At 40.0% G+C, this 27981-nt stretch overlaps 1 protein-coding gene and 1 long non-coding RNA gene across 4 annotated transcripts in view; both read left to right on the top strand.

Annotated features, from left to right (window-relative positions):
• Positions 1–2284: 2284 nt before the first annotated feature.
• Positions 2285–23558, top strand: LOC410236 (hillarin). 3 transcript variants are annotated; one of them, XM_016914498.2, is made up of 12 exons: positions 2285–3028; positions 6985–7442; positions 12396–12627; positions 17908–18024; positions 18246–18418; positions 18897–19140; positions 19702–19928; positions 20126–20347; positions 20423–20572; positions 20652–20841; positions 21252–21509; positions 21731–23558. In XM_016914498.2, the coding sequence occupies exons 2-12, from the start codon at positions 7099–7101 to the stop codon at positions 22040–22042; spliced, it is 2469 nt and encodes an 822-aa protein (XP_016769987.1). In that variant the 5' UTR covers positions 2285–3028; positions 6985–7098; the 3' UTR covers positions 22043–23558. The 3 variants fall into 3 exon arrangements, with proteins under 3 accessions (XP_016769987.1, XP_016769986.1, XP_006562914.1); XM_016914497.2 differs by having other exon boundaries at positions 12363–12627; XM_006562851.3 differs by lacking the exon at positions 6985–7442 and having other exon boundaries at positions 2286–3028; positions 12363–12627.
• Positions 23559–23851: 293 nt separating this feature from the next.
• Positions 23852–27981, top strand: part of LOC107965062 — a 72936-nt gene continuing 68806 nt past the window's right edge. Inside the window, exon 1 of the long non-coding RNA XR_003305419.1 lies at positions 23852–24092. This is a non-coding gene — a long non-coding RNA (uncharacterized LOC107965062). The remainder of the gene's footprint in view (positions 24093–27981) is intronic.

Here is a 27981-nt window from a genome sequence, read left to right as displayed (position 1 = left end):
TAAGGTTTAGTCGATTGATTCAATTGTAGATCGTACTTTATTTTTATTTTCGATTATTGATGTAATAAGAATCAGAACAAGAATATCGTTGGCCGAAAAATATAGGAAGGGAAGAATGAATTTGATATAATTTAAACGCTTTTGCGATGTGTCCAGGAAATTAACGAAAAATTTATACGACTAATAAATTTGAATCTACTTTGAAACGCCATTTCGCTAATTGCATTTTCGTATTAAGAGATGATTACGCTTGTAAATTGATTCTGTCACTTTGTTGCAACTTATAAACCATTCCCAATATTCATAATGAATCAATGAAAGAAAGTTCCCTTCGTTCATTTGCAACAATAAATGCACGGGCAAATTCCGTCCATTGTTTGTCCGGCGACAATAATGCAATCGTACTTAAAACAATGATACAATTACAAGAAGCGGAACGCGTTTGAATTCAATATCGATAACCCGTGTTATCCACACGTAGATACAAAGTTCTCGAAACGAATTGTTTGAATTTTATATGCAACTCGGCTTCGTATCATTCCTTGGAAAAAGATACAAAATTTAAATAATCCACAACTATTTTTCGCTCGCGAAAAGAAATATTTTTTAAAAGACAAATGATAAAAAACACTCTTTACATCATTCTTTACACGAAGATAAATCGAGAGAGTGAAAAATTTCTACAACTATGGCGATTCTTTTTCTCGCAAACAAGCGCAAAAGATGACACTCTCGAGTTAAAACACACTCGTGAATACGAGTAAAGTATAATCACAAGTATTAACCGACTGAAATTTGCATCTATATTATATCCACGATTGCATCATCGCTTACTTCTCACATGCGTAGAAACACCCGTTCGAGACTCGCGTGGGCTTTGAAAACGTTCCGCTTCGCGCGAAAGCTTTCCATCCTCTCTATCTCCATTTCCATCGCCCTCTTCCATTCCTTTTTTTCTTCCTCTTTTTCCCCCTTTAATTTTAATCCGTAAGAAACGGGTCTACCGAGCGATTTACCGAATCGAGACTGGTCGCAATCTCGCCACGTCACTTTGGGACGCGAGGAGCCACGCCAAGAAAGAGAGAGAGAGAGATCTCGCCTTTAACAATTCGTTTGAACAATTTATCGAATCCGCCATTCACCGCTCGCATACATTCCGCTTCTCATTCAGACGAGAAAGATCTATCTATGAACCCTCCCACTTGATCTCCCGAATGATCTCATTCGAGATATCGAGGTGGCCAGGTGAAAACGACGGGTTATAAGCGACGGTCATTGGAATTGGTTAATGGAAGTTTAATGATTCACCTTTATGACTGTAAGAGATTCATTAAGTGGAACTTTTTATACGGAGTAACCTTTCTCACGGGAAGGAAGGGAAAGTAATTAAAGATTTGGCAAATTTAAGGTGGAACGAAAAAAGTTAAAATTGAACGATCGAGGATCATCGTTCGTGTTTCTTTTTTTATTGGACAATTATTATTCGTTTTTTTTTGGAGCGATTAAAGATTCGAAATGGTAGATTTGAACGATCGAGGCGTATCGCATTTGTTCGAGAATCGTTTTATACTCTTTATACACTTCCTCGTATTATTCGAACAAAGCTTAATTCGTTTGTCGAATATCCTATAGTATTGCGAGTAGCATTGTTCGATCGGTGACACACCTGTCGACAAAGCGCGCAATCCACCCATTGTCGTCGAGAGATTAACAGTCGTTACTCGACTCAAGTTTAACATTCCAACAGGCCGTGTTCCCAATGCGTCAGTGAAAGTTGGCCATAAAGAAGTAGGCAAAAAATAACGCTCTTCGAGCACAGAAGAATCTCGATTTCGCGTCACCGGTAATTAAACGTTAAAGTCGCAATAAATCGAATGGCGCGCGACACGTCGCGGACACAGACGATTCTCGGTAACGTTTATAAAAGTGATCGCGAAGAAATATATCCTAAAACGGTGGCCGCCGCAATCTCGGTAAAGAGACTGGTTCTCCGCTTTCTTTTTTTTCCCCATCGCGTATCGATCAGTCTCTCGAATGAAAGTAGTGAATTGGGACCGCGTTCCAAGTGAGTCCAAGTGAGAAATCTGGCCCTGTTCAAAAATCAGTCAACCAAAAATAATTCGAAAAATAAATAAATAAAAAAAAGAAAAATAAAAAGCATGAGGAATCGAGAAAAGAATATACAAATATATATATATATATATACATAAAAAATTTGTATCGACGCAACATCTCGACAATCATATGCGTGCATCGTCACAGGTGACAAAGACAGAAGCTCGCCAGGTGAGCGCACGTGAAAGAGTGTGATACCCACTCCGGCACAGCGACGGTTCTCCAACCATAGCGCCACCTGAGAGCCACTACGGTCCCTCAAAATGGCCGTCCCTCTCACCTCAGATCTTCCTGGAACGTCGAAGGAAGCAGGTGGCGATATTCAGGTTCGACCTCTCGCGTGGCCGCCTCGGTTGGTGGCGAGACCTCATTCCAGGTGGCGGACACACGAAAACCGTGCCAGAAAACGTTCGTACGCGTCCAACCTCGACACGTTAGAGCCGCAACTGTGCATCGAAAACGATTTCCATCGACGAGACCAGCCGTCGTTCACGCACCAGCGTCGATCCTCGCCTTTCATCGCCTCGGTTTCGCTCGGTTAGATATCCGTGAGGCAAGGATACGTCGCGGCCACTACCTGCCAGGTGGATCTGGTTCCTGGAATTTCTTCCTCTTTGTCCGTTCGTTCGCTCGTTCGCTCGGCGGAAGACACGGTGCGCGCGCGGACACACGAGGTGATCATCGGCACCTGGTGATTTCAATGCTCGGTACGGGCGCGACGAGAGGAGGACGACGACGGATACCCGTGGCGTGATATCGTGCGAGTATTATTCTCCAAGTGTCTTCGATATCCCTACGATAATAGAAAAGTAAATCTGTGGAGAGAGAGAGAGAGAGATGTTCCTCGAGCTGCATCGGGACGAGTGTCGAGGTTTCTCGTGGACCAAGCTGGTGGACATGGAAGCATGAGAACGTGAGTACGATCTATAATATAATATTCTCGTCGATGGAAGGGGAGAAGGAGGGAGGAATGGCCTTGCTTGCTCGAAACCTTCTTTTCTTTTTCTTTTCTCGTTCGTTGCTCCAATTGTCTTGTCGCCGGATCTGATCGAATCAATATTCGTATTCAATATTCATCTTTCTCGCGTGATACGTAATTAATTAATCGTCGATGAGTTAGACGCGATTCGTGCGATAATCGCACGCGGTTGATACACGTGTTTGACAAATCTGATGCGCCGATCCTCTCCCGTCTTCTCTCCGGTGAAATCGTTCGAGGTGGGACGAAGATGGAGATAGAGCGTGGTGTAACGTGTACCGGGCCCCCTTCGATGTGCCCGCTCCGTGGAATGTCTGCTATTCACCCGCTACTTTCGCGCGTTAAGTAACTAGATGGACGAACTGTCGCAAACACGGGAACACGCCTTTTCCAACGCCGTTAATCCGCGCGAAAAAGAGCGCGGAGAACAAACGAACGCGAGTTGGTATATATAATATCGTATCATTCGATAAAGTTTCTTTCGGTTTCTTTTCTAACGTTAAACGAAGTTATGCGGCGGATAAGAGTGTGCTCGTGCATGCGCGTGTGTCGTTGCACATGGGCACTCACGTATGCGTGAGCGTAAATACCTAGGAGAAGGTGGGCCAGAATGGGGACAAGCGGGTATTCAAGCGGGTATTATCGAGTGATAAACGGCGCGTGGAATGTAATAAATAATTTTCTCGAATGTCACGAATTTTCAATGGATGCTGGCCTCGCTAGAAGCTGAAAAATTGTTTTCGTCGCTAGGTTTAATTTAAGATCGTTCAATCTGTGCTGGAGATTCTGTAAAGAGAGAGAGAGGGAGAGAGAGATGCGTGGATTTTGAATTTCGAAGGGATATTTTTTTATTTAGATTAAAATTATTTATCGATCTGGCTGTATACACGTTATATACGTTATTATTATTATTATTGAGTTTGATTTTTGATGAAAATACGGGAGAATTTGTCGACAACATCGGGAGAAAAGTATTCATGTATTTAATATTTATTTCCTTGACAATTTAATTATAAATAACGTATAAATCGATAAATCGCGTGCTCAATTGCGAGCTGTGCTATTAGCTCTCTAATAGATATCTAATTTAAATTTAAAATTGACATTCACTTCGCAACAAGGTAATAAATATTGCTTTTTAATCGTCAATTTCCACGAGTTTCTTCTACAAACTTTATACCAAACTTTTGCCAAAGAAATTATTCGAATATACGCGACGATGATATTTTAAAAATGATGGTATTCGCACATTTTTCCGTGAGTAACGAAGGAAAAACGATCGGAAGTGATTTTCACGGTGCGCCCGTTGCATAATACGCGTGATTGAAACGGACGATCGGAAATCGGGCGATATGCGTTCTCCGCGCGACAGGGTGTTTGCCAATTAGCGATGGTGAAAAAAAAACAAGGATATTTTTATATTCAAACGACACGGAGAAGAAGAGGGGAAGGTAGAAAAATGAAATACTGGATGCAGGTGCGGTTTACGAGCGTCCGTAAACGTTTACGACTACCGGTACGCCGTGGGTCACGAATCGATCGAGCCCGTTTCTCCGTTAAATCGGCGAATATCATGCGAGCAAACGATCTCCCCGGTTAAATTTCGAAAGTTCGGAAAGTTCACGTTAAAAAGAAGAATTAATTCGAATCCTTCCTTGATTCTCATTAATCCTTCGCTCCACGATAAATCTCATCGATTATTCGATCGTGAACAGCGTTGTATGAATAATATCTCTTTTTCTTTTTTCGTTCACAATCGAGAACAAAAGACTAAAAATCGTACTTTTATCCTAAGATTCCCTCTTCTTCGATCTATTTAATTCAAGGTAGATCGTATACCGAATCGAAACAGATGGACAGATAACGTTGACAATGTTTCAATTACTTTCTCATCTGCTCGATCGATAATACTCCATTGTTCGGGAAACGATATAACGTTCTTCCTCTGTATATTTTTCGACTAACTTCTCCACGGCCGAGCGGCACAAAGAATCGTGACGGTTTATCACGCTAGGATAAACCTTGGCCGCATCGAGCAGGGAATTGAACGATCGGTTTTCGCGAAAAGGAAAAAAATTCTCGAAACGGCCGACCGTGTCCGCAACACGGAGAAAACTTTCCAAACGTGTCCATCTTCCCTCCGCCGCGGATTTTCGCGTTCCCGATCCGCGCCGCTTGAAAAAAAGAATCAGTGCGTGTCGTGACGAGCGGAAAGCCCGTATTCGTTGATGCGTGAGACGTATACTATCCTGCGTTTATTACGGTATTGTTGTGCATGGTCGCTAACGGTATGACGTAACCGCCATTGTGGCCGCTCGCCATGGAGGGAATTCGTAGGTACGTTACGAGGATTCTTATAAAGAAAAGGGAAACCTCGGCCGATTACGCGGATAACCGGTGAAACCGAGGTAATAATTTTAGAAAAGATCGGACGCGGTTCATTTAAAAAGTTTCCAATAGGACGCGCGCCAAGATTCGAAGATGTTCCTTTTTTTTTTTCTTTCTTTCTTTCTTTTTTTTTCTCATGTTCGTGACTCGATTATGTAATTCGAAGCTCCAGGTTATAGTCATAAAGTGTAGGAACTGGGGAGGGGGACGAATCGTTGGAAACGTTGTATCCATACCAATACGAATGTAAATCAAATCTTTTATCAAAAAAATTTAAGAAATTATGGAATAATCGAAATAAAGATTTGTTTCAAGTATCGTAATATCGTATATATATATACGATATTGTTATAATAGTGATAAATATTGTAATCCTAGTTTATTCACGAATTATCCTGGAAATTTTCGTACATTTAAATTTTGCATTAATGCAATTTAATCCATTATATTATTTCTAATGACGAGTATTGAAAAATTGGTGTCATAGCCATCATTAATACAGTGTCTCCATTGTATCCTGGTTTTTTCACCGGTATAGTAGCATATTGGGTACGAGCGCTGTGAACGGACGGAATGAAAAAAATATCGATTTCCATTCCTCGATGGATAACCGGTTATCGAACGAGGCATTAACGAGGACGTATATATTTTCGTTCGCACGTGTGAAAATCCCTATATTGGCAATCCAGTATCCAGCGAGCCTCGTGAAATCTGTTGCAATTATCCGCTCGCTGGTCGCCCACTATGAAAAGTATTGGACGCAACGACTTGTTGCAAAAGCGAGGCAGGAAAGTGTTAGGCGATGCGGTTATTCTTAATAAACACTTTGACGTGTTTACAAGTTTATCCTATTCGATCGAGATGATATCTGTCGTTTTCTTCGTTTGTTTTTTTTTTCCCCCCCTTTTTCGTTTTTTTTTTTTCTTTCCTTCTTTTGTTCAAACATCCTGGAGGGATAATTATTAAGAAACCGCCGCGGTCTGATTCGCGTGCACGCGTTTTGCATCGCCGTAATTACCGCCAATTAAGGCTCGCGTTTTAACTGGTTATATCTTTGGACTTATGAAACGCTCTTTCTTCCTTTACTCTGTCGTGGAAAGATATGAGTAAATGTTACAATTTTCTACTTCGATTTGATTATTCGAAGAATTTTTCTTGAAAAATCGATTGAAAATTAACGAGCAAAATAAAATAAATTCGCAACGCTTCGAGGAATATTTTTTTTACTTCCTTTCAATTACTTTAATAAAATTATAAAGCTATACTATACTTTAAATTGTAAATCTTTTTCCGGAACTGCAGAAATTCCGGAAATTACGTAAGTGCATCAATTAAAATAATTAAATTAGATACATCGCTGTTTACGCTCAACGGCCTGCACTTATTTTCAACGATGCATCAAACGATTTCAATTCTTATTTCACGCGACTTTTAAGATACATTCAAATCATGCACAATAATAATCGCAAGATAATCTTACTAACACCGTTCCTTTTCTCAAGGGCGCACTCAGTGTCTTCCACATCGAGGCGCAGCTGAGCGAAGGTAGAAGCGAGGAACGCAAGAGAAACGGAACAGTTAAACAGGGAAGAACCTGATCGAGGAGGAGGAGGACGATGTATCGGCCGAACTTTTACGAGAGCACGTGTCTGAGGTGCTCTCAGACCGTGTACCAGGTGGACAGGGTTGGCCCATTGAAGGATTTCACCTTCTTTCACGCGGGTTGCTTCAAGTGCGCTATATGCGGCACCAAGCTGACCCTGAAGACCTACTACAACAACCAGCACACGATCAACGATAAGGAGGTGTACTGCAGCAGCCACGTCCCGAAACCGGGGCCGGGAACGTTGGACGGGTCCAGCGTGGGCATCAGGTCCGCGTTGAACGTGCCGAGAAGTGGTTACGTGAACGAGCAGATCAGAGCCGGCGGCGCGTCGCCACGGGGTGTTTATCCGCCTTGGTAAGAAATTTTCCGCAACGCCTTTTGTCGCCTAACCTTTTGTATCGCATCCAGAACGAATCGATTGCTCGGGTGAACGGCTGAAGTAGAATCGTTGTAGGAACGACGGTATCGAGTCTAACACGTTGCGAATCGATTTCAATTATTTCTTTAATGATTTTTTAGTACAATGGAATTTTTAGCGATGCCGTGGAATAATTATCTCGAGTTTATAATTATCTAGGAAAATATTAGAAGAATTATATATTTGTCGATGAGAGTAAAATCTTCGATTATATTTATATTTTTATTGGTTGCTCGAGGATTCTTAAAGTAGAATCGTTGTAGGAACGACGGTATCGAGTTTAACACGTTGCAAATCGATTTCAATTATTTCTTTAATGATTTTTTAGTACAATGGAATTTTTAGCGATGCCGTGGAATAATTATCTCGAGTTTATGATTATCTAGGAAAATAGTAGAGCACTAGAAGAATTATATATTTGTCGATGAGAGTAAAATCTTCGATTATATTTATATTTTTATTGGTTGCTCGAGGATTCTTAAAGTAGAATCGTTGTAGGAATCAAGTCTAACACGTTGCAAATCGATTTCAATTCTTTAATGATTTTTTAGTACAATGGAATTTTTAGCGATACCGTGGAATAATTATCTCGAGTTTATAATTATCTAGGAAAATATTAGAAGAATTATATATTTGTCGATGAGAGTAAAATCTTCGATTATATTTATATTTTTATTGGTTGCTCGAGGATTCTTGAAGTAGAATTATTTTAGGAATTATGGAATCGAGTCTAACACGTTGCAAATCGATTTTAATTATTTCTTTAATGATTTTTTAGTACAATGGAATTTTTAGCGATGCCGTGGAATAATTATCTCGAGTTTATAATTATCTAGGAAAATATTAGAAGAATTATATATTTGTCGATGAGAGTAAAATCTTCGATTATATTTATATTTTTATTGGTTGCTCGAGGATTCTTGAAGTAGAATCGTTGTAGGAATTATGGAATCGAGTTTAATTGCGAATCAATTTCAACGATATTTTTTTTAATGATTATTCATGTGGTAGAATTTTAAATAATGCTATGGATTAATGATCTAAGAGCATTTCACGAAGAATTATCTATTAATGAGAATAAGGTGTTGGATTATATATTTCATGGTAGATTTACGAGGTTTATGTGGATCGACTAATTTCGAACGAATGAAAGTAGATGATTTCATGTCCTCGGGATGTAGAACTTCGCGGAACAAATGTGCGTTTCAGACTTGCTAAGCAGGAGGCAGTAGAGTGTGTTAATTTGGTCCACTGAGAAATTGGTCGAGGCTCGCTGAATCAATTAGCACCAAGACTCGGTGTATCGACTCGGTTAAAAGTTGTTCAGTTTCTTATTCCATTCTGTCCGTTTTAAAATATCCGTTGATCTAAAAATCAACGTATTTTCGTTCCAGAAACAACGTTACGTCTCGATCTAATCAAACAAATATTAAATTTATCTCAAGGAAAACGCATTGATCGTATTCGAAAAAACATAATTATCACGCGTGAAAAGATTATTGGAAAACTATGTCAAAATCAACTAACTCGCTATCACAGAGCGAAGAAACAGATAAAGAAATATTGAATATCCATCGAATATTTTAATTTCACTCGTTCTACATTTTCCAAAAAAAAGAAAAAAAGAAATGAGAAATTAATAGGTGATAGTGAATCCATCCCCTTTCTTCATTCCCCGTTATATTTATCAACACAATGATACTGTTATATCTTCCCTACATCTCGATGGATTTACCACGAAGAAACGAAAAGAAAAAGAAAAAAAGTACGGATCGGTATTCACCTCGTATCTAGGATGCATAGAATGCGGTCTTCCCATGAGCGCAGAGGCCTCGATTAAATAACAGTAACCATAATAAGGAAATTAGTTACGCGTAACACGTATAGTAAGTAGCCGCGATTGAAACGAGTCCAGTTATTCGAAACGTCTCCCAGTTCTCTCGTTCCTCTTACTCCTCCGCGGTAAACCGGAAACGGAGGACTCGAAGCCTTCTGTTGCGCGGATCGATCGGTCGATCGATCGAGGAAAAGTATCGTGACTCGTGAAACGCATTTATACCGCGTAATTTTCCAGGAGACACGCGTAATTAAACCGCGTTCGAGACGATTCGCGCGCGATCGTTTTATTAAGCGCCGTAATGATACTTTGAAAATGGAACTGGTGGAACTAACGCGAGCATTTTCTTTCCTCTCTTCTCTTTTTCCTTTCTTTCGATCATCGATGAAACGCGGTGAATTTCCATGTATGATTAACGCGTGCAAATTTCTTAATGGAAAAAAATCGGAACTCGAGAACCTGCGAGAGATTCGTCACGATAAGGTTACGTTAAACCTCGTTAAAATTCCATCGTTGCCTTTCACGGCTCGCCTTGTTTATTTCGGCCTTTTTTTATATTTTTTTTTTTTTTTTCTTTTCGGTAATAGAATCGTCGGTTATATCGGGGTCGTTAAATGCAAACTGCTGCACAACGGCCGGCAGAAAATTAACGTGCACGGCTCTCCTTTACGTTTCTCGGGTTTTAATGGGTGGCGAACGATACGGCGGAAAGTCGATCGACTCGCTTCACGTTCGGTTTCACCACTTTCCCTTCGGTGTTAAATCGAGATCGCCGTTTAAGCGGAGTATAAATGGTCGCGCGGCCTTTTGTGCCCCAACGATCGTGTTAACGGTTTGTTAACCGTGTTGTTCTTTAACCTTGGACGCCCGGTTGATCTCCAATCGCGGATCTGGCTCACATCCGGACAACCCAACACTTGCGACTATCGGTATCGTTATCGATAAATATCGACAATAACGGATGGGAAACGAGATATCGATTGCTGAACCAGGCTTCGATTTATTATTCGGTTACAGATCAGACTTTATTATTTTTGTTATTAAAAATACCGATAATCTTTTTATCCAAGTCGCAAGTTTCATTTTCATCCGCGATAAAATCGAATGATTTGCAAGAAAGAGGAGAATGTCCTATACACACACACACATATATATATATATACACGAAATCGATCGAATGCAAATTCGATTTCTCTTAAAAATCCTCTTTTAAAATCGATTCTTTCCCCTTTCACGCGGGAATTAAATATTCTCGTCGCGCAATTCGGATACTTTTCTACGCGTTGAGTTATTTCTTTTTTTTTTCTCAACGAGTTGCAACGAGTTTGCCTGGGGAAACTCGGAACAGAGCAGTTTGGCACGCATCCGTTCCCCTAGACCTATATTCACGTCGTGTCACTCGAGGCATCTGGTTCATCTTCGTTACATAACGCACATCGCCACATTGGCCTTAATCCCGAGACCAGGTCTCGGGAACAAAGTGTGAAACCGCGATTGTGCGAGAGGCGCACTTGCTCCCCGCCCGGAATGTCAATGGCTGACCCGATTTCCTTGAAATAACGAGCTCGCCAAGCTCCGAGAGATTTCGTGCATCATCTCGCCAATCCTTGCCTTCGTCGATCGATCGACGGGATATTTCCTTGCCGATTAAACCGAACATGCGTGCCTTCCACGCGTCTAATAGCTCCTCTCGCGGAATATAAAACGTGCCAACTTGGAAAGATAAATTTTCTCGATTGAAATTTTGAATTTTCCCTTGACTTACGATATAACGCGTTTAATTATATTCGAGAAATACAGTGACAATTGGAGGATAGATTCGTTTGACCAAATTTCAAGTTTCATTTTTTCGTGTACGAGTGGAATATCGCACAAAAGAAAGAAGAGGAAAAACAATTAATTGGAATTTCGATGATAAACAAGAATCATCGAGTCGAATCGAAGTTAAACGAAAACCTGATCGATTTTAATCTGGATTAATCGAAAAGGAATATTAGCCGATTCCTATTAGCGCGATCGGGCAACAATTTGCCGCGGCACAGTCGGCACGGTAGAACCGCAAATAAGAAACTAAATGCCGGAACCCATTCGATTCGGTTTAATTCGCAAGAAGAAGGAGCGTGCTCGCGTCTCTAAATCAAACGAAAGCCTTGCCTGCTCGAATAAAATCGATCAGAGAGAGAGAGAGACCTGTTGCGAGTTCCAAAGAGAAAAAAACCTATGCAGCAAAGTTATCTCGTCAATTTAAGCAAAACTATAGGATTCTATCCGCGACGTCATCGACGATTCATCGCAGAAGGATCGAATTTCTCGAGGAAATTCTCGAGGCGTCGATTTGTATCGTTTTCACCTGGAGGAGCGGGCAAGAGGCGCGCGTGCACGCACGAGTTACAGTGGAAGAATTTCTCGTAGCCGCGTTTCGCGAGCTTCGCCTGCGGCTGACACAAGGAGCGCGTGCACTTTGGTGGAAGAGGAGGAAGAAGAAGCAGAGGAAAAAGGAGGAGGAGAAGGAGAAGAAGAAGAAGAGGTTGCTCGATCGCGAGTGAACGAACCCCGGGAGGACGAGAAAGATGTAACACATCCATTTAACCGAGAAACTCTCTGGTTTCTCATAAGCGATGCGGCAAGCAAGCTCTCTCGCGCGCGTTGTATTTTTCATAAACCGAGCCGATGAATCAGGCTCAGGTGTGGTAATTAGCTGCATAGGATGAAATGCAATTGAATCGACGAATCCGCGTGGAACAACGTTTCCATCCGCGGCCCAGTTCCGGGAAAAAAAGCTGACCCGGTTCCTTGAATTCGCATTGGCAACTAAGATCGTCGACGAATCGTCACTTTTCACTATAAACGAACGAGAGAAAAAGATTGCTTTGATCGCGTTTAAATGATCCTTCCATTTTTATTCTCTTCTCTCTCTCTGTCTCTCTATCTCTTTATCTCTCGTGATCTCTCGCTGTTCTGATAGAAGTTCACGTCGACCCTGGCCCCCCTCAACACCCGTTGCATAATTTTGTTCCAGTTACGATAATGTAGACTCGCCTAATTGTGCCAGGCACCTGAACGGACACGGTTCACCGCCGGCCACCAATTCGTCCCATCGTGATCTTCATGGTAACTCCGGTGGAGGGGCGTCCTCGCCTTACAACTATAATTATTCCGGGGACGGGAGCTACCAGTATGGGAGATTCGACGCGAGCGCGCTTCACATCGCCCATGCCCTTAAGCAGACCGAGCTTCAGAAGGGCTACAGCAAGGCACGCGAGAAGCCCATCGATTATTATCTGGTGAGTCATTCGCATAGTCCGGTGAAATCATTCGTCACGGTCACCGCCATATTGGGAACGGGTTACCTCTATTCCAACGCCAGATCCAAACGCGTAATTAAAACCGACGTAAGGTTTTTTAATCGATTTTAACTTTTTAATCTTTTCTTCTTCTGTTTTTTTTTTTTTAAGTTCGAAGATTTTAAAGTCAAAGGTTTGATCGATTGAGATCAACGCTGTTCTTTCGATTCGCAAAAATGGCGCGATGAAAAGATGGGGCGTCTTATATGGAGATGTTGCATCGTGTCTCTTTCGAGTTGCAATGTCGTAACGGAGTTGGGTAACTTTAAATTGAGACGCGGGGATATTTGAAAGTTTATTCCGAAAGTATCTTTTCTCTTTTTTTTCTTTTTTGTAAGTGGCGCGTGAACGTGGTATTTTTTAAAAAATTTTTACACCATCGAATTGAAAAATTATTTCGAGGAATGGATCAAGATTCCAAAGTACGAGTTGAAAATAATGGAAAATTTGAATATCAATCGATTTTCTCGGTTATTCAGTCGGAATCGCCTTTCACCAATTCGATCATGAACGTTTCAGTACTCTTGGATTATAATCCAAACTTTATTAACAACAAACTTTTTCTACGAATAATACCTGGAAGCGTCGATGCTGCGCTTGCGATTAACCAACTATGCGTCCAATTAACGTCAGTTAACATCGAAGATAAAATTCTAATGTCGATTAGTTATCAAAGATAATTACCATCTTGCATTTCGACTGGGTATTTATCTCGATTCATTCATCTCATCCGATAAATAAAATAAAAACTTGCAACAAAGGTATTGAAATGGGACGAAATTGGAAAAATCAAGCAGAGAATTCTTACGATTTTTTATTAAATTATAATTCCTTTGGAAGCAAAAAATAATACCAAATTTAATCCCATTTCTAATATCGAATGAATCACGTTTTTTATAATTCCAACAATTTGACTACGGCCGAACGGAGAATATTATCGAGTCTTGTTCGACTTTGTTGAACCACCCCTCACTCTTCATCCCCTATCGATCGTTCGTTCTCGAACAAAATTCGAATTCTCATCCAGTTTTCGAGAGTGATAAAAAAAACCAAAGAGATATTTGGACGCGTGGAGAGATATTGGACGGCAAATTGTTCGATTGTGCAACGTTAATGAGAAAATGGTCGAAAATTTCCGTTGGAATGTGGAACCAGGATTCCGTGACTTTCGTGCGCGGCTCGAATTGACAAACGAGGAATGTGTACCGCGGTTGAGACGGGCCCTACATGAAAATGAGAATGCCGTCTGCTTTTCCCATGGTGGCCGGGGCTAGGAAGAGAAGAAGAAGAAGAAGAAGGCCGAGCCGCTAGTCGCTCCACTATCGGCCGCGTTTTCTCTCAATCCGCTTTCGCGTGCACATCCAGCAAAACGCCTCCCGCCGGCTACGGCCGTTATTTATAGTATTTCGTGAATGTCAGCCTACCTGCGTGCACGCTCTTACGAAACGAAAGTAGCGTGGGCATCGAGCAGGGTCGTGCACGCCCGTCTCTCTCTCTCTTTCTCTCTCCACCACCTCGTTTCCGGTTAACAGACGTTGACGAGGGACCCTTGCCATCCCTTCGATACAGGGAAATAACAGATTTTTGCCAGGGAAATAACACAATTTTTTTTATTAAGTACAGATGTGATTGTGTTGGAGAGAATCTATTGTATTTTTGAGTAGTATATATCGAAAAATTAATATTAAATAATTTCGATAATTGATCAAAGAAGAAAATTAGAGATTAGTTGCGGGATAATATAATTTATACGATATTCTAAAAATTTCAAGGCAATTATAATTTTTCACCGTCTAACCACCGTCTGTGGCAATTTACGTGACCATGAAGCATATTCAAAGATTATTCACCTTTCTGCTCTGATAAATCTATAAAATTAGACTGTCTTTACATTCCATTTTCCAATACCCCGAGTCGAGGATTACGGAATTCTTCGTAACGTTTCAACACGTGAATCTCGTTTCGTTTCCATTTTATTTGAACGGACGATAATCAGTGGCGCGTTGGATGGGACCGTTAGATCACGTACTTTCTACGTTCTCCAAGAAGAAGTAAAATAAAAAAAAAAAGAAAAAGAGAGAGAGAGAGAGAGAGAGAGAAGAAAAAAAAAATAATAATAATGGCACGCCCAAGATCGGATTTGCCCACGCGGTTCCCCCAATTATCGACCGGTCGTAAATTCTCTCGACGATCGTTTCTCCTCGGTCGATAGATGAAGAACTACCGTGTCGATCTCTACGATTCTCGGAACCATGAATCGTGGATCCACCATGAGGCGTTCGAGCGATCGTAGATCGCAAGAAATCGGCGACGATCGTGGCACGCGAAGCGTGAAGAATCGCAAAAATCGGGCGATCGGAGAAAGAAGCTGTATCTGTCTGTTTTTAGATATTACAAGCGCGTTATTAAAGATATTTCTTCGATGAAAATTCTGACAGAGAATATTGCAATCCCGTGTAAAAATATTTTTAAACTTTTTATTCAAATCGTTCGAAAATTGACTGACGTTGCGATATCAGAATACCGTTTATCTCGCTCGTTACAAAATCTTAGAATTCGATTTGACAAATTTCTTACCACGAGATCGAACGAATCGTATTTTCGAATCGTAAAAAAAAAAAAAAATTCAGATCCAAGCGGAGTGAAATTTTCTCCTCGTCTCCCGCTTTCGCGCGCTCCTCCTCTGTCAAGGTTCCTCCACGAGGCGACTTTCTTCGCGCGCGGGCAACCCGTTTCCGCCAGATCCGAGAACAATGGCCGCGAACGTCCTCGTGAACGTTATTCGAACAGTTGCCACGGAAGAACGCGTCTTATTTTCACGTGGACGCGATGGAAAGCTCGCGCGGACCCACAATCGTTTCCGCTTGCGGTACCCGCGGCTCACGGTTAATTAGAGAATCGTTGGTTGGAAAGAGCGGAGGGAAGAGCCGAGGGAAGGGGACACCACCGTGTGCGTATCCTGTTTTAAACAGAGATTGTGGCTCACCTCTCACGGCGCCTTCGCCAACCGAACGACCCACGGATGTTAATTGGAATCGGTCAATCGTGTGACCGTGTCTATCGATTTTATTGTTACTTTCTTTTCTCTCCTTTTTCGGTGAGATCCATTGCGCGGATTGGAAAGATCGATTGCGCTTCTTTCTCATGCATATTCTTCTTTTCTTTCTTTTTTCACGAAGTAGAAATGGTAATAATATTATTTTGGAGATCTTGTATTTTTAAAATCTGTCTGTAAAATGTTCTTTTTTAATACGATTGATATTTTGTAATATTTATTATTATTAAATATTTTAAAATTATCTCTTTCACGAATAAAAATAATCGAACGTGAGAATCTTAATTCTATGTTTATAAACGATTTCGTGGAATTTCGTTCGAGTTTAATCACAATATCGAATGCGAAATTGTTCTGTTTACAAACGGAAGGATTACGTTTCCCTTGAAATTGAACAGACGACAGTAAACTTTTACCTTAGTGCGCCTCATTATCGCGACGCGTTTACACGCTCGAGGAAGGAAATCTGTGCCAGACGCGACAACTTCTGCTAAAACTCGATATTTTAGCGGAAACGAATAGAACACGAATGGAACACATCTGTTCGAGGAAAAAGCAAACAGAAGTTGGAAATTTCTTTCGTGACGGAATCTTGGTTAACCAGTCACGCGAACAATCATCGGAGAGAATTACTTCTTTAACGACGTTGGTAAATAGATTGATCGAATTAATCCTATTAACGTGTTCACTGCTTTCTTTTTCTTTTTTCTTCTTTTTCCCACCGTCTAGGAAGTTCAATATCTTTATTTGATAATATTATTTATAATATTATTCTTCTTATAATAGATGTAATAGCAAAGATTCAACTTTGAGTTTCTCGTCTCTTTGCATCCCGTAGATTTTAAATATATTTTAATATATTGTCTTGAATATACTTTTTCTATATATTCGATTTTTAATCGTAGAGACATCGTAAAATATATATTCCAAGAAATATTTCGATAAATAATCGAGGAATTTTATTTATCGATCGGTTTGTACAGCAAGAAAATGTTTCTTCTCGATGGAAGACTCGAGGAGACAGATTGATTGAAGATTAATCCTATTAGCGCGCTTTCTCATTGTTTTAACGATAATTTTCATTCTTCGGATGCAAACGACGAGGAAAACGAGGAACGTGGTGGTCATCGATTTCAAAATAGTCTCTCGGTTGTTACGAGAAATTATTGTCTCTTTCTCTTTTTTCCTAGAAAAAAAAAAAAAAAAAGCTAATTACACCTGTCGCAGTGAGAGGCTGACACTCGTCTAACTTAGACTGTCTAGGCAATTTTAGCAAGCACAACCGCAACATTCCTTACCGTACAGAGAGAGATTCAACTATGAAAATAAAATCTTTTTCCGTCGTGGAAATTTCAAATCGCAAATAACCTCGTTGATTTATTACGAATTCATTCAAATGGATATATTCATAAAAAAAAAGAAAGAAAGAAATAAATATACCTACGTTTCGTTAAAAATTAAGATTAAGAAAATCGCTTGCGCGACAAAAAAATTTAATCGAACCGTTCATCCAGTTCTTCGACGAAAAATCTTTTTCGAACCGATTGAAAAAACTCGTGGAAATGTCAGTGCTCTCCAACATCGTCCTTATTTATTTCTCGCGACAACTTGCCGCCATGACGTAACTGTAGCGTGGGCTGTGCGTATTTCTTAGTTTATTACACGGCCGACACGATGCAGGAAATTGCGTAACTCCGAGGCCAAATCCGAGGAAACCATTTTCAAACGAGACACGTTCCATTCGCTTCCACGAAATGAACGATCGGTTTATCTTCGTGGATCCTCGATGATATGGGAACGAATCAATCCTCTTTTTCTCTTTTTCTCCGCTAAAACTGTTCAATTCGTCGGCTTTGATCGTTTCGGAAGAGCTTGAAAGTCCAGCTCAAAAAACTGGACGACCAGTCGCGCTTATGGGACGCTAAGGCCTCCATTTTTCGATAAACGAGAAGAAGAATTTGTTTAATTGCGACTTCTTCTTCTTCTTTTTCTCGGGTGAAACTCGTTCGAGTCGTGAATCCGCGAAAGCGATTCGTTTTAAATTTCCCGCGCGAACCGGATGATGACCGCCGAAGAAGAAGAAGAACGTTTCTTTCGTTTGATAATTAGGAGAAAGAGGCTTGATCGTTCTTGTTTTTTTTTTGTTTTTGTTACAATTAAATCAGGATCGAGATGAGCAAACGCGACTGGAGATGAAGCATCGTAAAGAAGAGGATGACCTCTATCGAAAATTCGCCCACCATCGCGAGGAGGAGGACAGACGAATTCGAGAGGAATTTAGGGTACGTATATATTTATTTCTTATAATATTAAGAAAATTATCGAATCTTTGAATTCGTAAACGGAGAAACGTTAGAACGTGGTAAATGAATATGAAATGTTGACGATTTGGAAACTCGACAAGAAAATTTTGCAATTCGACGAGTCAATTTTCTGCCATATGTAAATTATTATTATTATTATTATTATCGTGAAAGGTTAATTGTTCGTGTTTATCGAGTAGGACGAGTGGGAGAAGGAGCTGGAACAATTATCGGCGAGATGGGAACGAGAAAAAGGAGGAAGAGCCCGAGCCCAGCAATTTCAACAGGAGAAAGAGGACTTGGAGAAGAACATGACTCTTCGCAGGGACAAGAAGAAGGAAAGTCTCACGCGCAAAATGTTGGAGCACGAACGGTACTTATTAAATCTAATTAAACCGATTCCACATTCGTTCCATTCGTTTCATTCATTCGGGAGGAAATATAGGCGCGATTGCGTCGTTTCGATCCACGATCTAATCCCCTCGAATCTGTTCACCTTTCCTAGAGTAGAAAACTTTAAATTTATTTTTTTCATCGTGCTATCGTATCGAAACGTGTCGTCTTTCCTGATATTGCGACAAGCATTTTTTCTTTTTTTTCTACACCATAAGATTTATATCTAAGTAGAAAGTGGGCGGAAGAAACTCTGTCAACTCCCTCCTCTTACCACTTCTCTCTCCATTTCTCTACGAGTGAAAAATTTACCCATCTATCCCCAAACGATATCCATCTACATTTCAAAAAAAAAATCTTACTCTTCTATAATGTATTTTCCAATTCGAATTTCTTTGTAAGAGGGGATTGCATAAAATGCAGATTCGAAAATTTTCCTTTCTCCGTCTAATTTCCAGGGCGGCGACCGCTGCGCTGGTGGAGAAACAGAGCTCGGAGATGTTGGAGTTGATCAACGAGGCGAGGAGCGAGTATATGCGGCAGGAGAGCCTGTATCTCGACGAGGGGGACGGTTATGCCCAGGAAGCGCCGCCTTTGCCTTATCCGTCGCGTGCTCCACCCCCACAACCCCCAGCCCTCGCCAAGTATCACATCTACAATGATCCTCTCGAGTTTGCCGACATGGATCAGATAGCTATTTCGGTAAGCCCCCTTCCTCCCCCTTTCTTTAACACCGCCATCCTTTCGCGAAAGGGGAAGTGCGTTACACGCGCGGAATTTTAAATCGAATCGGATATTTTCATATATCAGCCTCGCCTTTTTATTCCGCGTCTATACACGAGGACTCGTAATCGATTTACGATCTTTCTTTCGTTCGAAGGATGGCTCGTCTTACGACGAACTCGTCGTCTTATCGTGTCGTCGCCATTCGTTATTCGATACGACGCTATTAGCGAGGGGTGAAAGGGGAGACTGGGTTGTTCCAGTTTCGTGGGATCGTTGAAGGTGACCATAAATTTTGATTCTTTCGGATATCCTCATATTTTCTGTCGTCATTCTCGATTTTTTTAGCATTCGGAATATTCTTTCATTCGCGTTTCGAATAAAGGGGATAGAATAAAATTTTTAAATTTTATCTATTTGAAACAAAAAAAAGATAACTCGTGGTAATTCAATAGTTTGAAAAGTTAACACATATGTTTTGATAATGAATAATTTTATAATCGATATATATATATATTTTTTTTCTTTTTGACAAATCAGGTGGCTCAAGAGGATCAGAAAACGTTCACCGATCTGGTACGACAGTTGGTGAGCAGATGCGGATCGGATATAGAAAAAGCCAGGACGATATTCCGATGGATCACCGTGAAGAATCTGAACACGATGCAGTTCGACGAGAATTTACGCGGGGACACGCCTATGGGCTTGTTGAGAGGAATAAAACACGGGACTGAAAGTTACCACGTTCTGTTCAAACGATTGTGCAGGTAAACGCTCCGGCTTCTTTTCGATTTCGATCTTTCTCACGACACGCCCAAAATGATATAATTCATCCCTAAAGGCGTATCCGTATTATTTTTCTTCTTTCAAAATTGGACCGAGACGAACGAAACGTGATAATTTTTCACGAGCAAAAATTCAAATCGTTCGATATGCGATTTTTCTTTTTTTTTTTCCCCTTCAGTTATGCTGGATTGCATTGCGTGGTGATAAAGGGTTACAGCAAATCGGCCGGCTACCAGCCGGGGGTTTGCTTCGAGGACAATCGATTCCGGAACAGTTGGAACGCCGTTTACGTGGCCGGTGCATGGAGATTCGTTCAATGCAATTGGGGGGCAAGACATCTGGTCAATGCCAAAGAAGTTCCTCGTCCTGGCCAACCGAAGGCCAAAAACGACAGTCTGAGGTAAGACACGTAAGATTCAATATTATATTTTCTCTCTGCTCCAATCAAATTTCATTTTTTTCTATTTTTTCCCAGATACGAATACGACGATCATTACTTCCTCACGGACCCGCGAGAATTCATCTACGAATTCTTCCCCCTTCAAGAGGAGTGGCAATTGCTCAAGCAACCGATTTCCCTCAAAGATTTCGAGGAGCTGCCTTTCGTGCGCTCCTTGTTCTTCAGGTAAAAAAAAAAAAGTCTAACGATTCATTATCTCATTATTTGCGAGAGTTGAAACGTTCGATTGGTGGAAATTGGACAGGTACGGTCTCTATTTTCCGGATACGAACACGAACGCGGTCATGTACACGGATTCTACAGGCGCCGCGACCGTGAGGATAGCCATGCCAGCCCACATGCAATCGTCCCTAATTTTCCACTACAACTTGAAATTCTACGACAACGACGGGGACGGTTACGACGGCGTGTCGTTGAAACGTTTCGTCATGCAGGTAAACCGTCGAGTAAACTCGAATGAAATGAAAATTCTTTCACGCGAAACGATTATCCATTCCTGTATAAATAATCGAGGAAACGAAAGGAGGAAATCTAGGAGTTTGGGAATCGTCTTAATTGATTGCTCTCCAATCACGAAATTAATTGATGAAGAAATTCGGTAAAAAGTAAAGAAGATCAAACAAACGTTTCCAATGTTTACAATGATATCATATATCGTTTCTCAATATTGATTTTCAATGTTTGATCTCTCAACGAGATGTTTGACTAGATCTCGCGAATTTTAACACCGTTTATCCGAGGAAATATACAAATAGTTGCACGATGGTGCATTATGCGTGTATTATTCTTTGGATTCCTCGAGGAAATTTTATTGTGGAAAATTATTTATTTCCTTGTTGCATAGTCTGTCGTCGGGAATATCGTGGCGTTCCGCGTTCACGCGCCCTGCTCGGGCGCCTTCCTCCTGGACATATTCGCCAACGCTGTGACGCCGAAGGAATACTTAACCGGGGAGCCGATGAAGTTCAAGAGCGTGTGCAAATTCAAAATCGCTTGCGAGGAATTGCAAACGGTGATGGTGCCGTTGCCCGATTGCGCGAGCGGCGAATGGGGCCCTACGAAAGCCACCAGACTTTTCGGCCTCATACCAATAACCCATCAGGTACATTACGCGATTAAATTATTTCCAAATTATTCTCCACATTCCATTTCCACGAGCATTTATATTTTCTAGGTAACTTGTCTCCCGTATTTTTAAATACAGCTGCCAAAATTCACTGGTTTGAGATACATACATATATATATATTTTTTCGATTATTAAAAATTAGAAATTGTTAGAACGCGTTATGTATCGTGTCGTTTCTTTGTTTTCGATCCATCAGGAGGCATTGGTGTTCGCTGGCCGCGAGTTGGAAATCCAATTTCGAATGTCGAGATCGTTGACCGACTTCATGGCGACGCTGCACAAAAATGGTATCGAGGAAAAACGGTTGTCCAAATACGTCACGCATTCAATCGCCGACGACGACGTGGTGACATTCTCGATCAGTTTTCCAGAGGAGGGCCAGTACGGGCTTGATATTTATACAAGGGAATCGACCAATCCGACAAACGTGCCGCATGACATCACCGGTGAAAAACACTTGCTCACTCATTGCTGCAAGTATCTGATTAACTCGAGCAAGAGGAATTAACCACGAGTTCATCATTTCGTATTTTCGTATATATACATATATACAGTACACGTATAGATATAAAGATTTCGCTGGCTCGATTCGAAGAAACATCGCGTGAGAGATTGGCTCGATGTGATTTCAGACGAAAAAAGAAAAAAAAAGAAAAAGGTGCTGCAAGTTCTCTTACCATCCAAGTTCCTTTCTATTTCCTCTTTTTCTTCTTGTTCTCTTCTCGACCACTGTATGGGGATATGGGGAACTCGGATGTGTAAGAACTAATCTGCGAGATTAGCCTTTTTACTTGCCAGTAAATTATCCGATTATTAATTAATCAAGATGCGACGAAAGATGACGATAGTACAACTGGAGGAAACGGAGGTGAAAGTGAACAACTGGCACTTCTTCTGTAACTGAATGCGATGCAAGAAACTTTTAACAAATGGCGAAGAACGAATCACGATCTTTGACGCGCTACCTCCACATTCTTTCTAGTTTTAATAATAATAACCACGAGCTTATTGTTCAGAGATGATCATCGAGAACGAGACAACGTCTAACGTTTGAGGGATTATGCCGTGGAAAAGATGAGTAACGAGCATGAAATAAGCTCCGTTTAATAGGATAAGCTGTATTTTTAATAGGATCATACTCACACTCACACTCGCGCCGATTCTCCCTTTTTAATTTTCAACGACCGAACCACCGTGTCGTCCCTCGTGTTTCCGCTAGAAAGTTGGCAATTATAAGTTAACCAGCATTGGAGATCGGCCTCACCGATCTCCAAATTAATCAAACTTTCTCGCCTCGACGAGAGGCATTAATCCCCGGTTATCTCGATTTGTTTTAATTCAATCTCGAGAATCCCGTGCGTTTCATTATACTCGTGTATGTGTACGTGATAAATTATGCACAGAGGATCGTTTCGAATACCGCTTTATCGATCTATCTTCGATAAGATCTTCGATTGCGAACGAAATCGACGAGGAAAGTTTCCAAGAATGGAACGCGTACTTTGTTCCCAAGTCTTCTCTTTGTATTTTAACGATGATATGAAATAAAAGCATTCCTTCTTTTCTTCTCGCGAACAAATATCACCGTTGCTAAATGAACGAGCAATTATTTCGATTGTCTGTCTGGAAACATCGTGGATATGCATCGTGGTGATGTTCCATTCCAATAATTAAATAGGTTCGTTAAAGTGTAGAAAGCTTTTTAAAATCGTTAAATTTTTGCGGCTACGGTGGTTCTCCAAGTTCAGGTGCTATATGTTATTTTGTCAGGATTAGTTGCACGATTCTAGTTATTTTCGTATGCGAGAGGCGTGGAAACGCTGAAACTTTTTCCAACGGGAAGTTACAGCGGTGAAAGCTAACTGTAATTGTTAATTTTTGTAATATTAACGTCTTTTTCCTTTTCCCTCTTGTCTCTTGTTTCTTCTAATTCAAAGTTATAACGACGCTTATGCAAGAAAGTTCTCCACGATTTCGTATTTTTTTTGTTACCGGTGGAATAAACTGTAACTTCGAGCTTAATATATCCTTTCTCATTATTTCTTAACGAGTATGTAAATTAATTTTTATACATACTACAGATACGCAATAGAGATTGTTGTTTTATTGTAAAAAAAAGAAATTAATAAAATATAATTTTATGGAAATCCCGACTTATCTGGCGCAAACGTAACGTATAATTATTCTATCTATTCAATTATATTTATATTTAACTTTTTAATCAATTTAAATTATTAATTTATATTCGTATATATTCTAGTTACCTTTCGTATTGGTAATGTTTTCCCGCCTAATCTTTTGCGCAACAACTTCACGTCTCCGCTTGAAGGTGGCAGCACGGTCTTCGTTTCCTGTTTCGTTCTGACGTGCCGGACCCCGCGATCTAATTAAGTGCGACGAAGTAAACGTCAATGTGCTGTGAAAATACTTTAAACTGTGTCATATTGAAGACAAACTCCAAGTTTAACTCGCTAAAGTGGAAAACTAGTGGTTCCAAGTGGCTGACACGACATTTAAGCCGAAGTTGAAAGCGTCGTCAACGAGCCACGACGAAACCGGTGAGTTTTTTTTTTCTTTTGCGTCGTAAATTTCAATATGTATACATACGTATATATATCGAAACATCGTTATTATCGAACTCAGATTAGTAAATATAAGAAAAAACGTTATTCGAAGGTACTTTTGGAGACTTTAATATCTTTTTCTGTCATTATGACAGGTTTTTAATAATTCGTCGCAATAGGCATCGTTTCATCAAACAATATTTCAAAATGTCGGCGTTAAAGAAGCAATTACGTGACATGCGCAATACCTATGTATGTCTATCTATTGGAGGGAAAGCATTTTACGTCTTTTTTCCCTTTTATTTTTTAATCTCGAGCAATCTACGCCTGCGAAACTGCTTAAAATGCATTCGTAAGCTGAATTCCATTCCTAATTGTTCGCATTCTCGTTCTCTCTCATAATTGTAAAAAAATTTTTATGATCGAACGTTCGTTAGACTTCGTATTTGACTAATCGTATTATACGTAGTCATGTGTGGATAGAACGACGTATACACATAAATACACGAGAATAGAGTTTCAAAAAATCAATTTCCAACATTTACGAGCAATTAATGGAGTCGAAAGGGGCAAGATGGTTATCGATTTCCTCGATATCTGATATTAGGATCGCGTTTGAAAGTTAAAACGGTCTCGTGTGTGACATAACGGCGTACATTGTGTATAGCGTGCTCTCTCGATGTATGCAGTGAAATTATACTTTATAAAACACCGTGGCCTCATATACCGAAAAAATCGACTAGTCTGATACACCATATCAAATTTTCTCTCTCTTTCTCTCTCTTTCTCTCTTTCTCTCTTTTTCTATGGATTTACGATACATATTTATTAGCGACGTGAACGGAGAACGATTTATTCAGTGAACCGTGCGACGAGTGACACGATTGCAAAGGACGATCGATATCGCGAAGAAAATCCGACTTTAAGCCGGGATTAATTTAAGAAATAAACGAACGGTCGAGAGAGTTTCAATTTTGAATTTCTGGTTCCCCTTTTTCCGATTTTCTTTATACCACATGATCTATCTAAACCATCGAATAGTCATTAATAGATTCTTTTTGATACATTCGCTTCATTCGCAGTCTAATAATTCATTTAATACAAAATAATATAAACGTATTAAAAGAAATTTAATTTATGAAATATTACATTTTCGTTTTCAATTTTAATTTTTAAATTTATAATATTATTTTTAGTTATTTTAAGCGCGATTATTTCTTTTTTTATCTTCAAATATCGAAGACAAATCGATCTTTTTTTTCGAATAACGCGTTTTGTATGAGAACATTGAATTCAAACTCAAAGACGAAATTAAAAGCTTTATTTTGTCAAAATTGTCAGTCATGAATGTATCTATTGATATCTTTTGATGAATAATCTCATCGGTTTCAAATCAGTTCTCATCAGTTAATACTCTAATGAAAGAAAACGTAACCAATGGTTAAACTTATGTATTATTAGGAAAAATTCCTTAGTACGTAATCCTCGTACAAAATGTAACTAATAATAATATCAATTAAATCGATTAAGAGGATTCCGCTCATAAGACTAAAACAAAGGGGGCTCTCACGACGATTTCATTTCCTCGAACCAATCAAATAAACAAGATTATTCCCGTATTTTATCCGACTTGCGGGCCCATTAAAACGTTCATATCGTTCTATTTCTGACAGACCACCCGGTATCTCTATTGCTCGATATCAACGAGAACTAATTATCGAGGCTCGTCTCGCGTTATTATTCCTTCCAACGAACGAATCGCCATCCGCGCGCTTATATACTTTCTTACAAAGAACGAAAGAAAGAGAGAAACAAAGAGAAAGAGAGAGAGAGAGGGGAAGAGGGAAAGAAATAGCGGAAACTCGTCGCCTTTCGAGGAGTCGCTAATTAAATAGCCACCAATTCAGGCTTGTCCCCTTTGCGACAACTTCCGGAATACGGTCGGCCAGAATTGGACCGGGAGATGAGAAAAGAAACTTTATCCAGACGCGAAAAGAATGATTTTCGCAATTCAAACGGACGTCACTTTGTAATTTATAGCGCGTTAAGCGGATCCATTGTAATTGCAGATCAGCTTATTTACGGTTGTCGTTATTGTAAATGTATGCCGAAAACATGGAGTGGATAAAAGACAATGACTCGTCGAGGATAAGCAAAGGCTTATGGGTTTTATTTTTAAACGATATAATTATAAGGAAAGGGGGAAAAATAATTGGATGAAATTTAATAGACGAAAGTAAAATTTATCTTTTTTACACGAGACTCGGATTATTATATAAGATGGATTTATTACCAAGGTTAATCGAGTGTTCTGAGTTTTTTTTTTTTTTTTTTTTGTAGTCTAGCGCGTGCTGTATTTTTAAGACAAGTATGCTTTGGTTACACAATTGTTTGACCAACGTGGTACTTAAAAATGTAAAGTAGATAGGTGTATTTTTTCTTCGGTTCGTATGCATTCAATCGTGAGAGTTTCAAATATTTTATGTACACATATATACACACTGGAGGAAGGAGGAAACAAGAAAAGAGAAAAGATATATTATTTTACTCGTACCAGATACGATAGATTACGATAGATTATAGCAAAGTATATATGCTAACAAACGCGTACTATTATTATTTCGATCGAAAAAAAAATAACCAGATACAATTCTATATCATTGGTTAGAAGCTCAACATTATTACCACTTCCTTCATTTATATTTTTACGATATCGCGAATAATCTTCCATCGAATATATCTTTTTCCAACTACCCGAGCGAAAAAACACGTTTCAACCCCTCCCGGCACACCCTCGAATAATTGCAAACCGCATTTCATAACTTTCTCAAGTCGTATAGGCTTATTTATCGTCGATTGTTGTCGCGCGGGGATCACAGGCTCTTTTTCTTCGTGCGCGCATTAAAATTCGTAGAGACCCGAGCGAAGGAGTGGCCCTCGTCCATAGACATGTCCGTTTAAAATTCATACATGTTTACACAGTTTATATCCGGTTACGTGTAATAATGATATTTTTTTTAATTCGAAATATAAAAGTATTTATGCGATACTCGAATACAAAATTCGAATACTTGTATAAATTGTTTAAATAACTTTTTTTTTAATGAAATTCTCCTATTATCTCTAATTAAAATCATTTTTCTTTTTACTGAGATTAGACTCATTTTTGTGAAGCGAGTAGCGCATCGATACCACAATCTCTCTCTATATATGTAAATTAGGAGAAAAAAGGGTAAAAATCAGAAGCACCTTAAACACCACTTTCTTATCAACCGACTTGCACATGAAAAATGTGTTTCTATTTTTAATAAAATATATATATATATATATATATACGTTTAAATACACGTACGCTCGTCCATCGAGTGTAAAAGCTATCGCCTTTCCAACCGAGGACTATTTTTGCACCCACCCCCTTCCTTCTTTAATCTGAGCCCGAACCGAGAAGATCTATAATGCATGCCGTAGGCGCGAGGGTATTTCCAATCCCGTATAAACCCCCTCTCCCCCCCTCTTTGCCAGATAGCGAAACGCCAAGGGTGAAACGGTTGTCCGTCGTGTGGTAGGAAGGAGGGTTGGGAAGGGAGAGAAAGAGAAGCTCGTAGGAATATCGGGCATCGAAGTGGCGCGATGTTTTCGAGGGTGGCGTGACCGCGACGAGTGTGAGTCACGATCTCAACCCCCGCGATTCCCCATTTTGCTTCGATTTCATTTTCGTAATACGATGCAAATTAAACGTGCACATTTTCTCGATATAAATAATTTCTTTATATTCGCGATCCGACAGAAGGAATGCATCGACAGATCGTCACTCGTTAAATTAATTATTTGGATATTTAATTTCTCTAAGTAAATTCTGAAGTAAGAAATTTACGTAAAGAAT

Source organism: Apis mellifera, linkage group LG10 (genome assembly GCF_003254395.2).
Source record: "Apis mellifera strain DH4 linkage group LG10, Amel_HAv3.1, whole genome shotgun sequence".
Taxonomy (NCBI): Eukaryota; Metazoa; Arthropoda; class Insecta; order Hymenoptera; family Apidae; genus Apis; species Apis mellifera.
This window is presented reverse-complemented; position numbering and strand designations above follow the sequence as displayed.